At 43.1% G+C, this 22,625-nt stretch overlaps 1 protein-coding gene across 1 annotated transcript in view; it reads left to right on the forward strand.

Annotated features, from left to right (window-relative positions):
• GLT8D2 (glycosyltransferase 8 domain containing 2) overlaps positions 1 to 22,625 on the forward strand; it is a 72,427-nt gene that overhangs the window by 12,486 nt on the left and 37,316 nt on the right. The window contains exons 3-7 of the mRNA XM_077472123.1: positions 631 to 675; positions 774 to 866; positions 7,823 to 7,988; positions 9,054 to 9,171; positions 21,392 to 21,476. Coding sequence (XP_077328249.1) covers positions 657 to 675; positions 774 to 866; positions 7,823 to 7,988; positions 9,054 to 9,171; positions 21,392 to 21,476 — 481 coding nt within the window. The 5' untranslated portion in view covers positions 631 to 656. The remainder of the gene's footprint in view (positions 1 to 630; positions 676 to 773; positions 867 to 7,822; positions 7,989 to 9,053; positions 9,172 to 21,391; positions 21,477 to 22,625) is intronic.

Below are 22,625 nucleotides of genomic sequence, written 5' to 3' on the forward strand. Positions count from 1 at the left end.
GGCATTCTTCTTCGTCGCTGCGGCCTCTTCTTCCGACTTCGGGGGTCTTGTCCCCCTCTTCGGTTCTTCTGCCGGGCCACCGCGCCTTCTTATAGCTCTTTTACAGGCGGTGGCCCGGTCTTCTCTCGCCGCCGCCGCCTTCCGTTCATACATCCTTTGGCTAATCATGGCATCTCACAGCAGAGTGCACTATGATTGGCCAAAGCATGCATGTAGATCAGTCTCGCCGTTCATTATGAGGCATTCCACGGACACTCAAATTTCCTGCAAACGCCCCATAATGTTCTAAATTTGGCAAATGGGCGAACACCCGATGCTCAAGTCTAACTTATGTTCGACTTGAACATCAGGCTCATTTCTAGTAGACTATAGCAGCCTAATCTTGTATTGCCAATAGCAGTCAGCCCAGAAAATCTAAACGGCCAAGACTGGCCAGCCTGGGGTGTCTGCTTACTGGCACAGCCGAATTCAGCCAAAACCAGATGGATAGGGAGGCAACCATAGTTGGTGTCTATGGGCTACCTGATTCTACTGAATCCTAATTTTGTTGTTATCTTTTTATTATCATATAAGAGAATAGCAGTTTCTGAATACTATTGCCTGCTTTTAAATGTGCTTCATATTTTGTAGGTGCTTCTACAGCATTCAGCTATTCTATGGCTATTCTAAGGAAACGTAAGTAGCTAATTGTTGTGACCCCATGTAAAGATATGATTCAGACAAACTATGATTTTCTCTGTTTATGTAACCAAAATATTTTTATGCTTTTGCAGTTAATCACATACTGCTGCTTCTACTTTTGTTGACAATATGTGGCATATGGTATAGCACCATCTATAAGGTGCCTACTATCACAAAAGATGAAGGTAAAAAAACGCATGCAATTTTCAAGCATAACATAAATATATTTTTACATAACATATTGTTGGAGATATTTGGATCAGTAAAGTCTAGGTTATACAAAGGCTCTTAACTGCCAGGATGCTATGAACAGAAAATGTTCAATGCAGCAGTAAAAGCAAGTGAATGTTTAGTGTGTGAGCAATGTAAACCAGTGATCAAATTCAGCACCAAAGTTGTAAAGAACATGACACTGAAAGACATTACAGTATATGCTTCCAAGGGTATTTACTCTGCATGATATGACAATTATATATATATATATATATATATATATATATATATATATATATATATATATATATATATATATATATATATATATATATATATATATATATTATTATATATATATTATTACAAGTTATATTATTTAATATTGTAATGTCAAGAACAGCAACAGTTGGATGTCAAGTTTCAATCCAAAGAACAGTGACATGCTAGTTGGCTGTCGGATTTGAATAAGTCATGAAAAAATAATGAGGCTAAAGCACATGCACCGGACACAAAGTTGATATGAGGAGGGGGCATGCTTGGAGCTTTGCCTGCTCCTTCTCCTGCACCTCACTAACAGCAGTGATTGTGGTATCACTCCTGTCAGCGGGGCTTTTTTTCAGCCAGAAAACTCTGTACCACCGCCTCTAACACTGGCCCTAAGTTGACTGTTGTCAACTAAACACAGAAGCAGATACAGGAAATGTTCTGTATGACTAACTTCCCCTGCAGGCTTCTGTGTTTATAGCAAGTGACAGCGCACCTTTCCTGGGCTCACACAGAGCCCCCCTGCCCTGCATCATACCCTTGGCGATCTCAATGACAGTAGAGCACAGACTCTGGGTCCTACTAAGGACTGGATGAGTAACTTCTAGCTGCTCTTTGACAGTAGGCCCTCTCTTGGCCTCTTTGTATTGGGAGTGGGGGAGGAGCTTTATATATACTAGGGCGAAAGGGGTAGGTGGAAGAGCACTGTATGGGGGTTGGAGTGAGGTTGGGGGTAGGATAGGCATTCCCAAGCCCTGCATGAAATACACATTCCTTTGATACGTACTCCCAAGCTCTGCATCCCGCATGATATGCACTCCTGAGCCCTGCACACTGTGTAATATGCACTCCTGAGCCCTGTACAATATGCATTCCTGCACCTTGTGTTCGGTGTGCTAAGCAGTCCTGTGCTCTGGCCACACCAGCCACTTTGCTTCTCTTTCTGAAAGGAGGGGAGCAGTTGCTTGGCAGGGAAATGAGAGCACCTGCACCTATTCTCTGAGAAAAAAAAAAGGACTGCCTCTTGGTGGGAGGATTCTGTTCTCTCCTCCCTTGAATATAGCAGCCTGCTGTGCAGTTTCCAATCTTCACCCTGGGCACTAGATGACTTTGTCCCAGCACTGGCTGTAAGCGTCCCTGATGAAATATGATTGAGGGTACGGGTAAATGTTTCCAGATGTATGCATATAGTGTTTCCTCTCTTGTGCCTTATCTTAGCCTGAGGCCCAAGAACTGAGAGTCATCAGCTGTCTGTGGGGTTCCCCGCTGAAAGCTGAATGTAAAAGAACAAAAACAATTTGCCAGGAAAAAAATTTGCGAAAAAAACTGTTTGGGGTTCCCCCCAGGTCCATACCAGGTTCTTCAGGTCTAGTATGGATTCAGAGGGGACCCCCATGCCAAAATTGTAAACAAAAATGGCATGGGGTCCCCACTAAAATCAACGCCAGACCCTTATTCGAGCCTGCTACATGGCAGGTCAGGAAAGGAAGGTTGACGAGCGAGTGCCCCCCCAACCCAAAGCACCTTGCCCCCATGTTGATTAGGACAAGGGTCTCTTCCCAACAGCCCTAGCCAGTGGTAGTCGGGGTATGCATTCAGGGGCTTATCAGAATCTGGAAGCCCGCCTTTAAGAAGGGGGCCCCCAGATCCCGGCACTCCCCCATGTCAATAAGTATCGGGTACATCGTACCCCTACCCATTCACCAAAAAAGCATTCAAATATAATAAAAACACAAGAGCCGGTCTTCTTTAGCAGTCTCTTCCCATCGTCTTCTCCTTCTCGAGCTGTCTCTTACCGCTGTCTTCTTCTTCCCGCTGTGTCTTCCCACCGTCTTCTCCTCGAGATGTCTATTCCAGCTGCTGTCTTCTTCCTCACAGCCAGTTACGCACAACATTTTTTTAAAAAGCCGCTCTTGTTCTGTTGAGGTCTTCACTTGTTTTGTAATCGCCTGCTCTCTACCGACCACTCCGGGTGATGTCATCAGATAGCCACGCCCCATGGCTATATAAGAGTCGGCAGAGAGCAGGCGACAACAAATCAGATGAAGACATCGACAGAACAAGAGCGGCTTTTAAATTTTTTTAGTGGGTAACCGGCGGCGATGAAGAAGACAGCAGCGGGAAGAGAAGGCGGGAAGGAGAAGACAGCGGGAAGAGACAGCTCGAGGAGGAGACGGCGGGAAGGAGAAGATGACTGGAAGTGACGGCTAGAGAAGACAGAGCTATTAATAAAGCAATTGTCAAAAAACGTCTCTTGTGTTTTTATTACATTTCACAGCTTTTTTGATGAATGGGTAGGGGGGCTTCCAGATTCTGATAAGCCCCCCGCCAACCACCGGCTAGGGTTGTCGAGAAAAGGCCCTTGTCCTCATTAACATGGGGGCAAGGGCTCTTGTCCCCTCCCTTTCCTGACCTGCTGGTCAGCATGCTCAGATAAGGGTCTGGTATAGTTTTTGGGGGCCCCATGCCATTTTTTTACAATTTTGGATTAAGGGTCCCCTCTGAATCCATACTAGACCTCAAGCGCCTGGTATGGACCTGGGGGGAACCCCACGCCAATTTTTTTTTTATTTTTTACATTCAGCTTTTAGCGGGGAACCCCGCTGACAGCTGATAACACATCAGTTGCTAAGAATGCAGCGGCCACCTTCCTGGCCCCCTCCTTAGCAACCAGCTATATACAGTGTCTTTTACAGTGCGTTTAAAGAGAAAAAAATACATAAAACGCAAAATGCATGAAAACTGCATACAAAAACACATAAAAAAATTATGGTTTAACGTGCTTGAAAAATGCATCAAGTGCAGCCGCATAGATGTGAACCTAGACTCAAAGAAGGCCATACATGAGTCTAAAAAATGAAAGCAATTTCCTGTTGAAAGAACGGCTGTTCGATTTTCGAATAATTGGTGTGCCCACAGTGATAGACAAGTTTCGCATGGCTATCAAAAATGACCGATCAAACATGTTGGAAATTTTTTAACAATAAAATATTTTCTAAGAGTTTATAGGGTTATCATTTGAAAAATAAAATAAAACTGTGTGCATAAGCAAAGAGAAAGTTTTCTGTCACAAAAGTACTGTCATATCTGATTTATATGACCATAGTGTAGTGTGTGCTTTTCTACTGTAGTGTGTGTGTGTGTGTGTGTGTTTTTCTACTATAAAAAAAAATCTTGCTGCCAGAGGTGGCTGTAGAGGACAAGCAAATTCAGCATTTTGTGTATTGCAGCCTTGTAATCACAACAAGGTATCCAGAGAGATGGCGCTAGAAGTGTGTGAAGCAAAGCTACAAAGCAAAGTATAAACACTCAACATTTCATATCCCTGATATGTGCCTGCTGTAACATGTACTTGTATGAAAAAGTATTCTGTCCTCTTTGTAATGCTTCCTGTGTGTGAAATCCCTGGTGTTCCTGCCAATCCCTCTGCTTTCCTATTAAAAACTGACCACACTAGGCAGGAAAACACACCCTAATCAGTTTTCTAGCTGTGCTGGGAACTCGGCCTGCCCCTCCAATGATTAGTCTTGTCCTAACACACCCCTCCTGCACAGCCTTACACTGGGAAGATCAGTGTGTAGTTGTTTGTTCTCACCCCAGCTCTCTTGCAACTAAGAACAGAGGTATTTATGTTTTTTATATCTATACACAAATGTTTTGCCTTTCATTTCTATTTTAAACTGAATGGCAGTGTTAATTTTGACATCAAACTTCAATTTAGTTTTAGTCATAGTCTTTTGACTAAAATTACATTTTTGTTTTAGTCATATTTTAGTCATCTTTATTGTTTTCGTTTTTTAGTCTTATTTTAGTCAACTAAAATCTCCTACATTTTAGTCAACTAAAATCATTTTAGTCGACTAATATCTAATGGGTTTAGTTAAACTGTAATGCATTATTTAAGCATTTCTCTAGAATCTCAAACCCATTATATACTCCTGGAGCAGGGATGAGCTTTATGTTCGATCTGAACTCATGTTCGACTCGAACATTGTTCGGTTCGGGCAGTTCGCCGAACAGCAAACAATTTTGAGTGTTTGCGGCAAATTCGAAAGCCGTGGAAAACCCTTTAAAAGTCTATAGGAGAAATCAAAAGTGCTAATTTTGAAGGCTTATATGCATGGTATTGTCAGAAAAAGTGTTTGGGGACCTGGGTCCTGCCCCAGGGGACATGTATCAATGCAAAAAAAAGTTTTAAAAACTGCAGTTTTTTTGGGAGCAGTGATTTTAATAATGCTTAAAGTGAAACAATAAAAGTGTAATATTCCTTTAAATTTCGTACCTGGGGGTGTCTATAGTATGCCTGTGAAGGGGCGCATGTTTCCCATGTTTAGAACAGTCTGACAGAAAAATTACATTTCTAAAGGAAAAAAAAAGTAATTTAAAACTAGAGCTGTTACTGATTAAAATTTTCGTGTTCGATTAATCTATTTTTTTAAAATCAATTAATCGACTAATTTTGATTCATTATGACGCACATACAGATCCAACTACTTTTAGCTGATCTCCTTGCATTGCAAATCTGCATTAGTCAGTGGTAAATGTGGTATATACTATATACAATCACCCGACACTAGTTTGTTTCCACAATCCTACACTATATACAATCACCCGACACTAGTTCGTTTCCACAATCCATAACTTAAAGAGGAGGGCCGGTTATACAAAAAAAAAAAGTCAGCAGCTGCAAACACTGCAGCTGCTGACTTAATCAACACACTCACCTGTCCAGGGTGCCCGCGATGTCGGCCACCCGAGGCCGACCCGTCCCTCGGCTCTCGGGTCCCGGCGCTGCCATTCCTTGTAAGGGAAACAGGCAGTGGAGTCTTACGGCTTCACTGCCCGTTTCCTACTGCGCATGCGCGAGTCCCGCAGCTACTGCGCATGCGCGAGTCCCGCAGCGCTTTCTGAATGGGACGCGCTGTGTTCTGGAACACACAGTTCCCAGAACACAGCGCGACTCATTACCCAGAAGATGCCGCGACGAAGACAGAAGACAGAAGATCTCCGCGGAGGAGGAAGAGGAAGATTAGGAGAAAGTGCCTAGCAACAGGCATTTCTGGTAAGTAAAAAAAAAAAATTATTTTCATTTTTTTTTTTTTTTTGTAATTTTTTATATTTTTTTTGTTTTCAGGGTGGCCCTCCACTTTAACTTCACAGTTCACACAAATAAGTTTTAAATTCAAACTGTAATTTTTTTTTTCACAGTAGCTTGACAATCCCTCCATCTCTGGTCTAACTAATCACTCTCACCATATGGCATGGACCCCTGTGCAAACGCCAGGTCATGGGTACAAAGAAAAGATCTAAGTGCTTTTCTTGATTGATCAAAAGAATTTTAATCGATCAAAAAAATTAAGGAATTGATCTTTCATTTCCACAGCCCTATTTAAAACTACTCCCGGCTATAATGAATTGTCGGTCCGCAATACACATAAAAGTTAATTGATAAAAACAGCATAGGGATTTCCCCACAGGGGAACCCCGAACCAAAATTAAAAAAATAAAAATGTGTGGGGGTCCCCCTAAATTCCATACCAGGCCCTTCAGGTCTGGTTTGGATATTAAGGGGAATCCCGCGCCATTTTTTTTTAAATTGCGTGAGGGTCCCCCTCAAAATCCATACCAGACCCTTCAGGTCTGGTATGGATTTTAAGGGGAACCCCGCACCAAAATGTGAAAAAAATGGCGTGGGTCCCCCCCCCAAAATTCTATACCTATACAGTTATACTGCAGCAGCTTGGCTTCCCTGCGCAAGCTGTCGTAGCCGTACGTTGGCTCTTTAAGCCAGGGGAGTAGACAGACCGTGTGCCCCTACTAAGTAGCAACACCGATCGGTCTCCTCCCCTAGTCAGTCCCATCCCCCCCACAGTTAGAACATAGTTAACCCCTTGATCGCCCCCTGGTGGTAACCCCTTCTCTGCCAATGACATTTATACAGTAATCAATGGCTATTTTTAGCTCTGTCCGATCTGTCTGCCGTAATGTCGCAGTCACAATAAAAATCGCTGATCACCATCATTACTAGTAAAAAATAACAAAAAATAATAAAAATGCCATAAATCTATCGCCTATTTTGTAGACGTTATAACTTTTACCAAAAATATGTAGAAGAATACATATCGGCCTAAACTGAGGAAAAAAATGTTTACTTTTTTTAAAAAATTTAGGATATTTATTATAGCAAAAAGTACAAAATTTTAGTTTTTTTCAAAATTGAAACTCTTTTTTTTTTTATAGCACAAAAAATAAAAACCACAGAGGTGATCAAATGCCACCAAAAGAAAGCTCTTTTTGTGGGGGAAAAAGGACATCAATTTTGTTTTGGGTACAACATCGTAAGACTACGCAATTGTCAGTTAAATTAACGCAGTACCGTATTGCAAAAAATGGCCTGGTCAGGAAGGGGGTAAATCCTTCTGGGACTGAAGTGGTTAAAGGTCAGCAGCTACACTTTTTGTAACTGCTGACTTTTAATAAACAGAAATACGAGTGGAACTCCGTTTTGTATACACTTTGAATGAAACAGAAAGGTATAGAATTAGGAACATATTTTGTTGGGTGTCAAGTAATGTAAAGTTGTAAATTTGAATATTAGCTAGTCTCCCACTGTAACTGGTTACCTCAAATGATTTCTAATATTCATGTTTTTTATTACAAGATCCTGAAATAGAAGTGGAAGAGGAGGACGTCATTCCTGTTGTCATTTGTGCACCTTCAGGCCGGATGGGAGGCACTATTGCGGCAATTAATAGCATATACAGCAACACTAATGCCAATGTGCTCTTTTATATTATTGGTCTAAGAAACAGTTTAGTTCATATCAGGTAAGTACACATCTATCTCAGACTGTAAAATAAACACCAATAAACAAATACAGTGGGTCACATTTATAAAAGCAAGCACAAAGTACTGATGTAATCTAAATGGCAGTTTATAATTAATAGCAGATTAGAAACAAAAAAGAAACAGATGGCTATGGAGGACAGCCAATGTTTGCTTTGCAGTGGTAGACTACTTTAGCCAGATTATGCTTTAAACCAGGTGCACACTACAAGAAAGTCGGGTGAATGTTCGGACAGTTTTCCTCATGTTTCACAGCAAGTCGGAACCAAGAAATAGAAATAACGAAAATTCTCATAAGACAAAGGCTTTTTTTCTTTTTTGTTACTTGTTTCTGATCATGCACAGTGTTTCGTATCTGGTATTTCTCACCTGAAAATCATACAAAAACGATACACAATAAACGAAAATCATTCATTCTGTTCCCTTTGTCCCTTTGGGAACCTTCATTTGAAAGGTCGGAATCAGCTGTCGAAAGTTGTGTACACACAATCAGAAAATCGTACGATTGTTCAACGGACTAAAATGTTTAAAAATTACAGTCATATGATTAAAAGAAAGATCCTTGGGCCACATGCACATTGGGTGTTTAGCCCCTGTGCCTCCAATCCCAGCATTTTCATGCTCCCACCACCACCTTGCAGACTGTGAAAGCATTTGAGAGGCTCAAATATGCTGACGCACAGGTGTAGCATGTACCCCAGACATAGCCACTGCTTCTTATTTTGGCATCCGTGTGGGTGCAAGTGCATGTCCTGCATGTCTGCGTTTAGGGACACATGCCCACACCCACATGGATATCAAATTGGGCACAGTCTGCTTGTCCCTGCGACTGTTGCATGCCAGTGGATATAAATGAGACTGCATACTCGCGGATGCATGGAACACCTGTGCATCCCATGCAGCAAAATGTGGCCCTCACATGCCACAAATACACCCATGTGAACGAGGCCTAAAACTTTAGGTATTGAGAATAAACAAGCTTTTGTATGCTAGATAATCCTCAGGCTCAATTTTTTTAATTGTGACAATCTGATTTTATGTTTTAGGAAATGGATTGAAGGCACTCAGCTGTCTAATATTAGATTTAAGATTGTAGAATTTAACCCAATGGTCCTTAAAGGAAAAATTCGCCCTGAAACAGCTTTCCCAGAGCTTCTTCAACCAGTAAGCCGATACACCAAATGCATTACACTGCCAATTCTTTCTGAACTAAGTACATACGTTGTATGCAATAGAAACTCATATTGCATAAAAATGGTGAATGCTTGCAATTTTGCTATATGACAGGTGTGCTAGACCTAAAATGTATTACAAACTGTCAAAAATGTGTTTTAGTTTGCTGTAATAGTCACGTGTAACAGACTAATGGCCCGTACACACGATCCGAAAATCGGACGAAAAATACCGCTTTCGAATCGATCATATGATAATCGGATAGTTAGTACAGAGCTTTCGAGAGCCAATTACAACAGTTCACCTGATATAATATGATCGGACAAACACAAAAAATTTTTCTCATATGATACCAGATCATATGAATGAAGAAGGGGGAAATAGATGAAGGGGACTGGAGGGTAACCAACCCCCGGGACTTTCTTGACGGTACCAGATATATATAAGCAAAGAGTAAAATCAATAGAATTTTATTTGATGTACAAAAGACATTTCTCACATAGGACCAACAATTATGTCCATATATAAAAAGAATGACAAATACAAAAGCTAATACAGAAGCTTGTATAACTCCACAGATTACCACATTTTTGTAAATGATTAAGCCTGCATTGTTTCTTTCCTACATGTTTCGCTCTCTTGAGCTTCCTCAGGACAATTGCAGCATATGACAGTACGTGGAAAACTGAAAATATACAAAACATAAAACATAAAAATTCCATATATATGTAGAAACCCAGGGGGACACCTAAAGTGTCTTCCCATTGGTCTACCACAATCAGTTGAATAAATCTGGTAGTGTATTCATTCCAATCGCTTTTCTACCCAGAAAGAAATGAATTGACTACCTTGGCAGTAATGAAAAAACAGGACATAACTGAAATAAATTTGGAATAAATCATTACTTGATTGATTAGGAACAGACGCTCACTTGTTAACGGTGGCCTCCTACATTCATTAAATAGACTGATAATGATATAATTCTCCAATTCTTACGTCCCTATGTAGAGGACTTGACGTCCTACCTGCGGGACACCTCTGATTTGCTAAGGGCCCTGGATGGGATCTCGCTATCGGAGGGGACCTGGCTAGTGACCTTGGATGTAGAGGCCCTTTACAATTCGATACCCCATGATTTGGGGGTCCGGATAGTTAAGGGCTCAGATGGGCGCATCCCTCCCAACTATACCAAATTCATACTGGATCTGTTACATTTCATTCTCACTAATAATATTTTTATGTTCGGGCGCTCCCACCACCTCCAGGTGCAGGGGGTGGCTATGGGGACCAAATGTGCCCCCTCTTATGCCAACCTGTACCTGGGGGGTTGGGAGCGCCAAATCTTTCGCCAAGAAAATCTGCAGCGATTTTTCGATTTTATACCAATGTGGCGAAGATTTATTGACGACATTTTCCTTATTTGGACGGGTAGTGAGAATGACTTGGATACCTTTGTGAATTTGTTGGGGATTAATTCCTTTAATTTAAAATTCACCATGGAAAAGAGTCTTTCTAGGATAACTTTCCTTGACGTGCAAATATTTACTGACTTGGGGGGAGGGATTCAGTCTACTCTCCACCGGAAAACCACCGCGGCAAATTCGCTCTTACATGCATCCAGTTCACACCCGTCCCCTCTGATAGCGAGTATCCCATACGGACAATACCTCCGTCTGAGACGAAATTGCAGCAACCATGAAGACTTTGCCCTAGAAGCTAGGAACTTAAGGCTGGGCCTTCGACAAAGGGGCTACAGCAACAAGAGCTTAAAAAGGGCATATACGCAGGCTAGAAAACAGAACAGGGCCTCTTTAATACATAGTCATAGACCACCTCGGACCACTGGTGAGGTTAGATTCATCACCACATTCAATGAGCAACATTTGCAAATAAGAGGAGTCCTTCAGAGATACTGGTATCTCCTGAGAGGGGACCCACTCTTAGCTAAATATCTCCCGGAATATCCGGGCATAACCTAGAGGAGATCACGATCTCTCAAGGATTCCTTGGTACAAAGCCACTTCTCCCCGCCTCTGACGACAGGGCGGAAAAAAACAGGATGTGCCCCTTGCCACAAATGTGGGTTTTGTAGATACTTACATGCATCAGGATCTATACGCCTACCCAACGGTCATCTATTTAGGCCCAAATTCGGTGTGACATGTCAATCAGTGGGAGTGGTGTACATCATGATCTGTCAATGCAATGCTTTCTATGTGGGAAAAACAAAACGTCCCTTCTTCCACCGCATCAGGGACCATGTGTCCCTGGTGCAGGGGAAGAAGATGGAAACCCCAATCAGCCGACATTTCGGTTTGTATCATCATTTCAATGATAGCCTCATGCATTTTTTTCCATTGGAATATGTCCCTCCGGGAGAGAGAGGTGGTGATTATAACCACACTCTCTTGCAACGAGAGACCCGATGGATATTTAATTTGGAAGCCACTCGATCGCCTGGACTCAATGATGCCATTAGCTTTAAACCTTTTCTTTAGAATTTAGAATTTTAGATAAATTCCTTTTTTTTTTTTTTTTCTTTCTCTTTTATCTCCCCTGGGATGTGTAATAATATAAAAATATGTATATGAATATATATGAATTTTGAATATCTTTCTGTTCATACTGAACATTCAAAAGACTATGGTGAATATTATATATGCGATAGGTGATCCTCTATGTGTCCTCTATTTTCAGTGAGTCTGTACGGGCACCCCGGGGCGGGTTTGACCTTTAACCCATTTATAACCAGTTATGGGCTTGGTCAACCTGCCCTGTTTCTTTAATGCGAAGTCCTGAATTGCCTATTAGTTGCTAATAATTCTGTGGCTTTCTTTTTTTTTTTTTTGGCCACCATTGAAAAATCGGGGACTAGTTGGGGACTGGCGATTGTATTAGGCCACTCTCCTCCTCCCCATACATTTACATATTTACATATTTACATATAGACCTGTAACTTGCCTTTACTATTTGTCAAACAAGATTAGGGCAGAGTGCCCAGCTCTATTATAAGTCACCTGCTTTCAACGAACGTTTGGTTCAATGAAAACGCGGGTATAGGATCAAACAACTGCTGGCAAATTTCCTGACTTCGGCCAGATACCAAAATGGCCGAGGCACGGTACGAACGTGTTTCACGTCTTCCGTGCATGCGCAATACGGAACGTACGCGCAGTCATTAGGTCTTCGCTATAGATGTGCCCGCAGCTGGAGGCGCAAGATAAGAAGCCGGTCCCGTCAGTGCCGATAATGCAAGCGACGGGAGAGGACACGCGGGTTTGTTCCCCAACGGCGAAATAGCCAAACCCACTTTCAGTGGAGTCATTTTACTTTGCAACAGGTAAGAACATCACAGCTCTGGATGGGACTTGTGATCTGGTGATCCGTTCGGCCCTAACCAGACTTATTTAACTCATGCCTTTAAAGCAGGGATGCAGCAATAATAAGAAGGTGGCTCTTGCCTTCTATGTTTTGATTTTTTAGATCTACAGATTAGCACCTTACGTATTTGCTATTTCCCATCTGACGATACAAGCAATCTACGGGCATTGGCAATATAGAACTGGTTCCATTCCAGCCATTTCTGGGCTCAGTCCAGGTATGTTGGTCTTTTTACCATTGACTTTTTGCCATAAGGGTGTTATACCCAAATGGCTTAATTATAGTATATAATTCTCTCGCGCCTCTGCAGACTCATGGAGAATACTGGGGATCACTAGCGCTGCTTTCACCATATTCCACCTGCTCTGGTGGATAAAAAGGAGAAATCTTCTCGTCTAAGCTATTTTTATTATCCACTAACAACGATTTTGAATCACACCAATTCACAAACCCTATGGGGTAAGATTTTTCTGTGTTTTGTTCTTTTATTATTTTTTTTATTTTTCATGTTTTTGTCTGCAACTGAAATCATAATCTCTGAATTGGAGAATTATATCATTATCAGTCTATTTAATGAATGTAGGAGGCCACCGTTAACAAGTGAGCGTCTGTTCCTAATCAATCAAGTAATGATTTATTCCAAATTTATTTCAATTATGTCCTGTTTTTTCATTACTGCCAAGGTAGTCAATTCATTTCTTTCTGGGTAGAAAAGCGATTGGAATGAATACACTACCAGATTTATTCAACTGATTGTGGTAGACCAATGGGAAGACACTTTAGGTGTCCCCCTGGGTTTCTACATATATATGGAATTTTTATGTTTTATGTTTTGTATATTTTCAGTTTTCCACGTACTGTCATATGCTGCAATTGTCCTGAGGAAGCTCAAGAGAGCGAAACATGTAGGAAAGAAACAATGCAGGCTTAATCATTTACAAAAATGTGGTAATCTGTGGAGTTATACAAGCTTCTGTATTAGCTTTTGTATTTGTCATTCTTTTTATATATGGACATAATTGTTGGTCCTATGTGAGAAATGTCTTTTGTACATCAAATAAAATTCTATTGATTTTACTCTTTGCTTATATATATCTGGTACCGTCAAGAAAGTCCCGGGGGTTGGTTACCCTCCAGTCCCCTTCATCTATTTCCCCCTTCTTCATTCAAATTTCTAAACTGGGATGTGGTACCTTTTTTAAGTTTCAGTTATACATGACCACTAGCCTTTTCTATAGATATATCTTTTGTCTATACCAGATCATATGATTTTTGTTTAATCAGTACAGTTGTTGTCCAAAAATACAATACAAATACACTACAACAAGTGACATCACTTCCGATTTTTTATTCTGTCGTATGAGAATTTTCGCACCTTTAGTAACCTCTCCATTTTTGATATGCGACTAGCATGCAAAAAAAACAAAACGGACGATCTGTCCTCCGATTTTTGGATCGTGTGTACAGGCTATAAGGGTCGCCATACAAGTTACAGTCTGAATGTACAATTGTTATACAATCAACTTTACTCTACCAAACAAATAGGTAATAATAGGTCCTACTTGAGCTATCCAATCAATCAGTAGATAGTTAGGTGGACCCTTCAGGCCTGCTTCACAGCTATGCAGGTTGCAGTTTGCATATGGGCTAGTAGTCAGCAAAATTAAAACACAATAAAACACAATAAAACCTTTGATTGGAAAAATATTTATTTATTATTGGCTTTAATAAATAAATATTAAAAGTTAAACTTTAGAACACGTAAAATAGCTCAGCCACTATGGCTCAAGCTGTATAATTAAAAAAAGGGGAATCTACCCACTTTCAGCATATAACTTCATCACCTATAAATAATTTGTTTAACTTTGTTTAAAATAAACTGTCCCCCTTGAAAAGTGACACTAGCCACATAATAAATTTCTTAGCTGCGACTTAGGGAGGGTGGGAGGAAACACATCACAGCTGTTGCTACTGAGGCGACTGAACCTCTGGGGCTCAGAACCCCCTGTTTATTTGAAATTCCACACAGAAAACCCAGATACAGTGGTCACCTGACCTTCCCAGAGACCAAGGGCCAATGGGAAGTCTTCCTGCAATTTTTAAAACGTGATTTTTAAAACCACAATCCCCTTAACCGCTTGCTGACCAGTTGCTGCAGTTGTACTGCAGCAACATGGCGAATTGCCGTTATATTATGTTGCTTCATTTTTTAGCCAGTAGTCACAATCACCGCCGAGCTCCGGCGATCGCTTAGGGCACACTGAAAACCGTGATCTGTGTGTAGACAGAGTATGAACAGTGATCTGTCATCTCCCCTGTACAGTCCCCTCCTCCTTGTCAGGAACCATAAATCAGACCGAGACAGAAGTATAATTAAATCACACTTGCTTATTAAATAAAAATAAAAATTTAAATAGAGAAAGCGTAGTCAAAGCATAGCCAGAGTCCAGTAACCAGATCGAGTAGTCAGCCAGTCCAGAGTTCAATAACCAGATCGGGTAATCAGCCAGGCCAGAAGTCAGGGATCCAAGTAGAGCAACAGCAAGCAGGATAAGGAGCCAGAAGGGATGTCAGCAATCCAGTCTTTGAACAGAACCACAGGAGATGGTTTCTTGTGATGTGACCAAGGCGAAGCACGATATGAAGTGAGCGGGACAGCTTTAAGTAGGCAGGTCAGACGAGCTGGATAAGGAACAGCTGGTAACTGTGGAGAGAGATGGGAGCTGGCAATTAGCTGACAGCTGAGCAGCCAGCCCAGAGAAAGAAGGGCTTAGCCAGCCCTGACATTACCCCCTCCTCAATGACCCCTCTCCCTCGGAGGGCCACCGGGCTTGAGGGGAAAATGTCTATGGAACTCGCGGAGGAGGACAGGGGCATGTACATCCGAGGATGAAACCCAGGAGCGTTCCTCCGGACGGTCCCCCTTCCAATGCACCAGGTACTGTATGCGCCCACGGAACCTACGGGAGTCAACAATGGATTCTACCTCATACTCCTCATGGTTCTCAACCTGAATAGGGTGAGGACGTGGCAACGAGGTGATAAATCGGTTGCAGACCAACGGTTTCAATAAGGAGACATGAAACACATTTGAGATGCGCATACTAGGAGGAAGGTCCAACGCGTAAGCCACTGGGTTAATCCTGCGAAGGATACGGAAAGGCCCAATAATCCGAGGTGCAAACTTCAGTAAGGGAACCCGAAGCCAGAGGTTGCGAGATGACAGCCAGACCCTGTGCCCAACCTGGTAGGAAGGCGCAGGCAGGCGTCTGCGGTCAGCATGGAGTCTGTACCTATCATTAGCATGACGCAAAGCCTCCTGAACTTGTACCCAAGTGGAACAAAGACCACGGAGATGCTCCTCTAACACAGGAATACTCTGCGGAACAAACGAGTCAGGCAACATGGAAGGTTGGAAACCATAATTCGCCATAAATGGAGGTAATCGGGAGGCAGAATTCAAGGCACTGTTGTGAGCAAACTCTGCCCAAGGTAATAGGTCAGACCAGTTGTTATGATGGTCAGAAATATAGCAACATAGGAATTGCTCCAAGGACTGATTGGCTCGCTCTGCAGCCCCATTAGACTGCAGGTGATACTCAGAAGAGAACGCAAGCTGGATTCCCAACTGTGCAAAAAAGGCTCGCCAGAACGGGGAGACAAACTGACTGCTCCTGTCCAAGACAATCACCTTGGGTAGCCCATGTAAGCGAAAGATCTCCCGTGCAAAAATGGAAGCCAGTTCCTTAGAGGTAGGCAACTGCTTAAGTGGAATACAATGACACATCTTTGAGAACCGGTCAATCACCATAAGGGTAACAGTGTTGCCTTGGGAGATGGGCAACTCCACAATGAAATCCATTGACAGGTGAGTCCAGGGCCTCTCTCCACTGGGTATGGGTTGTAGGAGGCCCACTGGAAGGTGTCGTGGCGTCTTAGTCTGAGCACAAACGGGACAGGCAGCTACGAAGGCAGTAACATCAGCCCATAGACTAGGCCACCAGAATTGTTGGGAAATGGCCCAAAAGAGTTGATTCTTCCCAGGATGGCCAGCTGCCTTGGGAGAATGGTAAGTCTGGAGCACAGCAGTACGGAGACTCTCTGGGAAAAAGCAGTGGTCACAAGGTTTCTCAGGAGGAGCATGGACCTTAGCAGCAAGAATTTTGTCACCCAAAGGAAAAGTAAGACTGGTGCGAACCGTAGTCAAGCTACGATCAGGAGAAATCATAGGAACCGGAACCGACTCCGACTTGGAAGTGAAGGAAAATTGTCGTGACAAGGCATCAGCCCTTACATTCTTAGTACTGGGTAAGAATGAGACAATGTAATTAAAGCTGGACAAGAAAAGAGCCCATCGCGCCGTTCTGGGAGAGAGTCGCTTAGCCTCAGACAAGAATGTAAGATTCTTATGGTCAGTAAGAATAAGAACAGGCACAGTGGTACCTTCAAGGAGATGTCTTCATTCTTTCAGGGCTAAAATGATCGCCAACAGCTCTCTGTCACCAATCTCATAATTGCACTCAGCACTCTCAGAATTAGGACGTTGAGACAGAAGGGTGCCAACTCCAGTCTCAGAAGCATCAACTTCTAGGATAAAAGACAACGTAGGATCAGGATGTGCCAACACAGGAGCAGGAACAAAGGCAGCCTTGAGGGTCTCAAAGGCCTTAATGGACTCTGGAGACCAACTCTGTGGATTACCGTCCTTTCTGGTCATATCAGTCAGGGGCTTGACCAGAGACGAGAAGTTACGAATAAACTTCCGATAGTAGTTGGCGAAACCCAGAAAATGCTGCAGAGGATGTAAACCCACGGGTCGAGGCCACTGTAGGACTGCCGAAAGTTTCTCTGGGTCCATTGAAAAAAACAGCAGGGGAATGTAACCTGTTCACGATGGAACTCGCACTTCTCCAGTTTACAATAGAGATTGTTCTCTCTTAGTTCCTGAAGCACATGACAGACATCTGTGTGATGGCTCTCCAGGGACTTGGAAAATATGAGGATATCATTGAAATAAACCACCACACATAACTGCAACAAATCTCGGAGGACATCGTTAATAAATTCCTGGAAAACTGCCGGGGCATTACAAAGGCCAAAAGGCATTACCAGGTATTCATAATGGCCTGTTCTGGTATTAAACACAGTTTTCCACTTGTCGCCCTCCTTAATGCGCACGAGATTGTATGCCCCTCTCAAGTCAAGCTTTGTGAAAACCGTTGCTCCCTTGAGGCGGTCAAATAACTCTGTAATCAATGGAATCGGGTAGACATTTTTAATCATGACACGATTGAGACCCCTATAATCTATACAAGGTCTCAGTTCACCGCTCCTCTTCTTCACAAAGAAAAAACCAGCACCAGCAGGAGACGAGGATTTGTGAATGAAACCTCGAGAAAGTGTGTCAGCAACATACTCCTCCATGGCCTTATCCTCCAAGACCGACAAAGGGTAAACCCGGCCACGAGGAGGTATGGCAACAAGTTAAAGATCAATTGCGCAATCATAAGACCGGTGTGGAGGCAAACTACCGGCTTGACCTTTATCAAAGACATTGCTAAAATCGCAGTTCTCCTCCGGCAGGGAGGGGAGTGAAGAGGTGCACAGGACCTTGAATACCTTCAGGAAGCATGTGTCACTGCATTGTGGTGACCAGGAGAGAACCTCAGCACAGAGCCAATCAAAAGAGGGGTTGTGCCTCTTTAACCAAGGATAACCAATAACCAGCGGAAACCTGGGTGAGAAAATAACTTGGAATTGGATTATCTCATGGTGAAGAGCCCCTACGGCCATGGACAATGGAACCGTCTCATGAGTCACATGGGCAGGCTGTAAAGGTCTCCCGTAAAGAGCCTCAATGGCAAGTGGAGTGTCATGCAGCTGCAGCGGAATTGAGTGCTGCGAAAGAAATGCAGCATCAATGAATAGGCCTGCAGCCCCAGAGTCGATTAGAGCCTGTATTTCGATGGACGACTTAGCCCAAGAAAGGGTGACCGAAACCAGGGGCTTATCCTTCTGGATAATTTGGGACCAAACAACGCCACCTAAAGTCTGTCCATGACAGGACCTCCAGGACCTCAAGGTTCGGGCGTTCCCTGGACGGGTAGGACAAGACTTCAAAAAGTGACCTGCCTGGCCACAATAAAGGCACAATCTCTCCCTCCTCCTAAAGGCTCTCTCATCCGCAGAGAGAAGCGTGAAGCCCAGGTGCATGGGTTCCTCTTCACTGACCGACTCGGTGTCAGGACGCATGGGAGGTGAGGGAGGCATAGGTGGGACTACAAAGCTCGGAGGCAAACATACAGGAGGCTTCTGCAAGCACTCCTTAAGAGACAGTCTTTCTCTGAGTCTGGAGTCAATGAGGATGGCAAAGGAGATCAAGCTCTCCAGCTCAGTGGGTATATCTCGGGCTGCTATCTCATCCTTGATGGAATCCGAGAGACCATGAGAAAAAGCAGCCACGAGGGCCTCATTGTTCCAAGCAACCTCTGCTGCCAGAGGGATAATGGGCGGGGACATCACCCGGCGATGTCCCTATATAAGTTGCCGCATCCCGCATGCCTTTCATTGTTTTCACAGGTGAAAGGGTAGGGGTACATTGTACACCATACTCATTCACATAGGGTGGGGGGCCAGGATCCGGGGGCCCCCTTATTAAAGGGGGGTCCCGGATTCCGATAAGCCCCCTGCCCGCAGACCCCGACAACCAACGGCCAGGGTTGTCGGGAAGAGGCCCTTGTCCTCATCAACATGGGGACAAGGTGCTGTGGGGTGGGGGGACACGCGGCCCCCCTTCCCCAAAGCACCCCCCCATGTTGAGGGCACGCAGCCTGGTATGGCTCCTGACCGGCCGGGTAGCATGCTCGGATAAGGGTCTGATATGGACCTAGGGGGGGGACCCCCACGCCGTTTTTTCAGCGTAGGGATTCCTCTTTAACTCCATACCAGGTGATGGTGCCAGCGACGCCTCCTTCGCTGGTCCTGGCTACCTGGAGCCACGCTCAAAATGAGCAGACTTTTCTCCGAGCAGGAAAAGTCAGTTCATTTCAAAAGTACGGCAGACTAGCACACACATGGCCGCATTGTCCGCCGGACTAGCACACACACGGCCGTATTGTCCGCCGAAATGCGAGGGTAAGAAAACTCCGCCGGTGCCCACACACGGGCGGATTGTCCGGCGGACTTGAGTCCGCCGGACTTTTCCACCGGATTGTTTGATCGTGTGTACGTGGCTTAAGGCTGGATTCACACCTATGCATTTTTAGTGCTTTTTGCATTTTGCAGATTTGCACTACAGAACGTGTTCCATAGGAAACAATGTTAAATGGACTGTAGTGCAAATCTGCAAAATGCAAAAAGCACTAAAAATGCATAGGCGTGAATCCAGCCTAACACACTGTCAGAACACAAAAGCACAGCAGGGGAGGTTGCTGTACTAACATTGCATAATACAGCGGCTCCTCCTGAGCTGTCATTTTTTTTTTCGTTCAGCCTGCTGGGTTGAATGGGAAAAAAAACCTAGTAGTGAGTAGCAGTAAGTCAGTTTTTTTTTGTCACTGATAATTTGTTGTATTCAGTGACCATTACATTATTTCACTTTAAAGCCACTCTATTGACTAAAAAAAAATGTTGTAAAGTTCCATGCAATAGAAGCCTCTGAATACTTTCCTATCCAGCAGGCGCCCATTTGAAAATCTGCTGTCTTCAAGCACTACAGATCTCAGGAGTTTTGATGCTCTTACGTCACTACATGATACAGTAATGGTATCACTGAAAGATATAGTAGTCACTAAAGCCTCCTACACACAATGAGAATATTGGACGAATGATGGTCCATTTTTTTTTTCTTGCATGCTAGCAATTATATCGAAAATGAAGAGGTTACTAAAGTTACAAAAATTCTTGTACGACAGAATACAACTTTGGCAGTGATTTAATGTGTTGTATTGTACTGTAATCTAGTCTTTCGTTTCCGAGCGTGGTCTTGGTTTTCCAATTTTTTTTATGAAAATCATTCATTCTGGTACCGTTTGAGAACATTTTTTGTGTTTGTCCCTTCGGAGTATTTAGCATGAACTGTCACGATCGGCTCTCGAAAGCTGTGTACTAACAAACAGATTATCTGACGATCGATTCAATAGTGATATTTTTTGTCCGATTTTCTAATCATGTGTACAAGGCATTAGGTGCCAAAGAGAGGAACCATTTTATGTGTGGCAGGGGACTGGCAAAGCCCTTGTACACACGGTCGGACATTCCGACAACAAAATCCGTTGGATTTTGTCCAACGGATTTTGTCCGAAACTTGTGTTGCATACACACGGTCGCACAAAGTTGTCGGAAAATCTGATCGTTCAGAACGTGGTGACATTATTTCGTTACGACCGGACTACGTTCATGCTAGTAGCCAATAGCTTTGGTCTAGGAATTTGATCTGAGAATGCCTGGCACTTTGTCCGATCAGAATTGTCTACAAACTATAGGACAAAGTCCCATCAGACCATGTTGTCGGAAAATGTTATAGCCTAGCTCTAAAACTTTGTCGGTCGGATATTCCGACGGAAACAGTCCGATGGAGCCCACACATGGTCGAATTATCCGACAACGCGGTCCAATCGGACATTTTCTGTCGGAATGTCTGACCGTGTACAAGGGCTTAGAGAGAGAGGTTTTCAGACTTGCCACCTTCCGGATGATAAGTATTCAAACGCTCCTATTACAAAAAGTTTAATTGCTAAGCTTAATTGGAGCTGTGATATGTTTGTAAAAACTTTATTAGCAGTTTTATGTTATCCTAATTTATGTATTTTGTTTTCATTTTTTCACAAAGCTGAACTTTGTACGTTTCTACCTACCACTGGTAATCCAGGAACACGAGAAAGTCATTTATCTGGATGATGATATCATTGTATTAGGTGAGTTTCTATTTAATATTAATGACATAAAGATCATATGAATCATTGAGTGTTTAGTGGTGACTGTCTTCTCCATTTGACTTTTATTCCACATCTAAAACATCAGTTTAATGTCTTAATTCCCTAAAAAAACAGGAGGGAATACAGTACATTTAAAAAAAAGCTGACTTTATTTTTGAGTTGTGTATTAAACACTGCAGAAAATACTGACTTAAAAATTACAGTTTAGTGGTTGATCATGCATGCATGAATAAGATGTGACTTGACCTAGTGGTACCACAAACAGAAACCCTATTGTTGCCTTATAAACTTTGAATTGTTGAGAAGGTCCTAGCAAAAAAAGAACTTATTAGTATGACAATTACAGGTCTCATTATATATTGTGCAGTCAATGCATGTTCGAGTTATAATGCCGCGTACACACGAGCGGACTGTATGGCGTACTTAGTCCGTCGAAACACATTTCAGCGGACAATCCGCTCGTGTGTGGGCTTCAGCGGACTTTTTCAGCGTGCAGTCCGGCGTACTAAGAATTTCGGTTTTTTCGAAATTCTGTCCGTCGTACTTTGGTTTCAGTGGACAGTACGGTCGTCAGTATGCTAGTTCGACGGACTAAGAATGGCGCATGCCCAGAAAGGATTTACACGGCGGAAGGGTGCTTTACTGTGTCTTGGACTTCCTATTTCTAGTCCCGTCGTACGTGCTGTACATGTCATCGCGCAAGCTTTCGACGGACTGTTTGTGCATCCGTGTGTGGTCAAGTCCGTTCAGTGGAAAGTACGACGGACTGTCCGTCGGATTGTATGACGAACTAAGTACGCCATACAGTCCGCTCGTGTGTACGCGGCATAAGAAGCTTTGTAACAGAAAGACTAAATATAACTATTATAACACCTTTAGAACATGTACATTATGACTCAGAGGTCGGTCAAGGTGGCAGAACCTTGCAACATAGGAACAGGCTACAAAACATGGCCTAAAGTGATTTGACAGATTCAATGTCACTTTAGGTGATCAGAGGCTGTGTTCAGTGCCAGGACAAGGTCCTTTGGCACCCAAGGCAAAATTGCCAATTTTGTTTTCATTTTGGAGAGTGTAGGGGAGGGTTAAAAGACTATATGATCACTATTTGGTAACCATGCCTGGAAC

Source organism: Lithobates pipiens, unplaced genomic scaffold, assembly GCF_037356315.1.
Source record: "Lithobates pipiens isolate NorthernLeopardFrog02 unplaced genomic scaffold, aLitPip1_a1.2 Scaffold_8, whole genome shotgun sequence".
In the NCBI taxonomy this organism is placed as follows: Eukaryota; Metazoa; Chordata; class Amphibia; order Anura; family Ranidae; genus Lithobates; species Lithobates pipiens.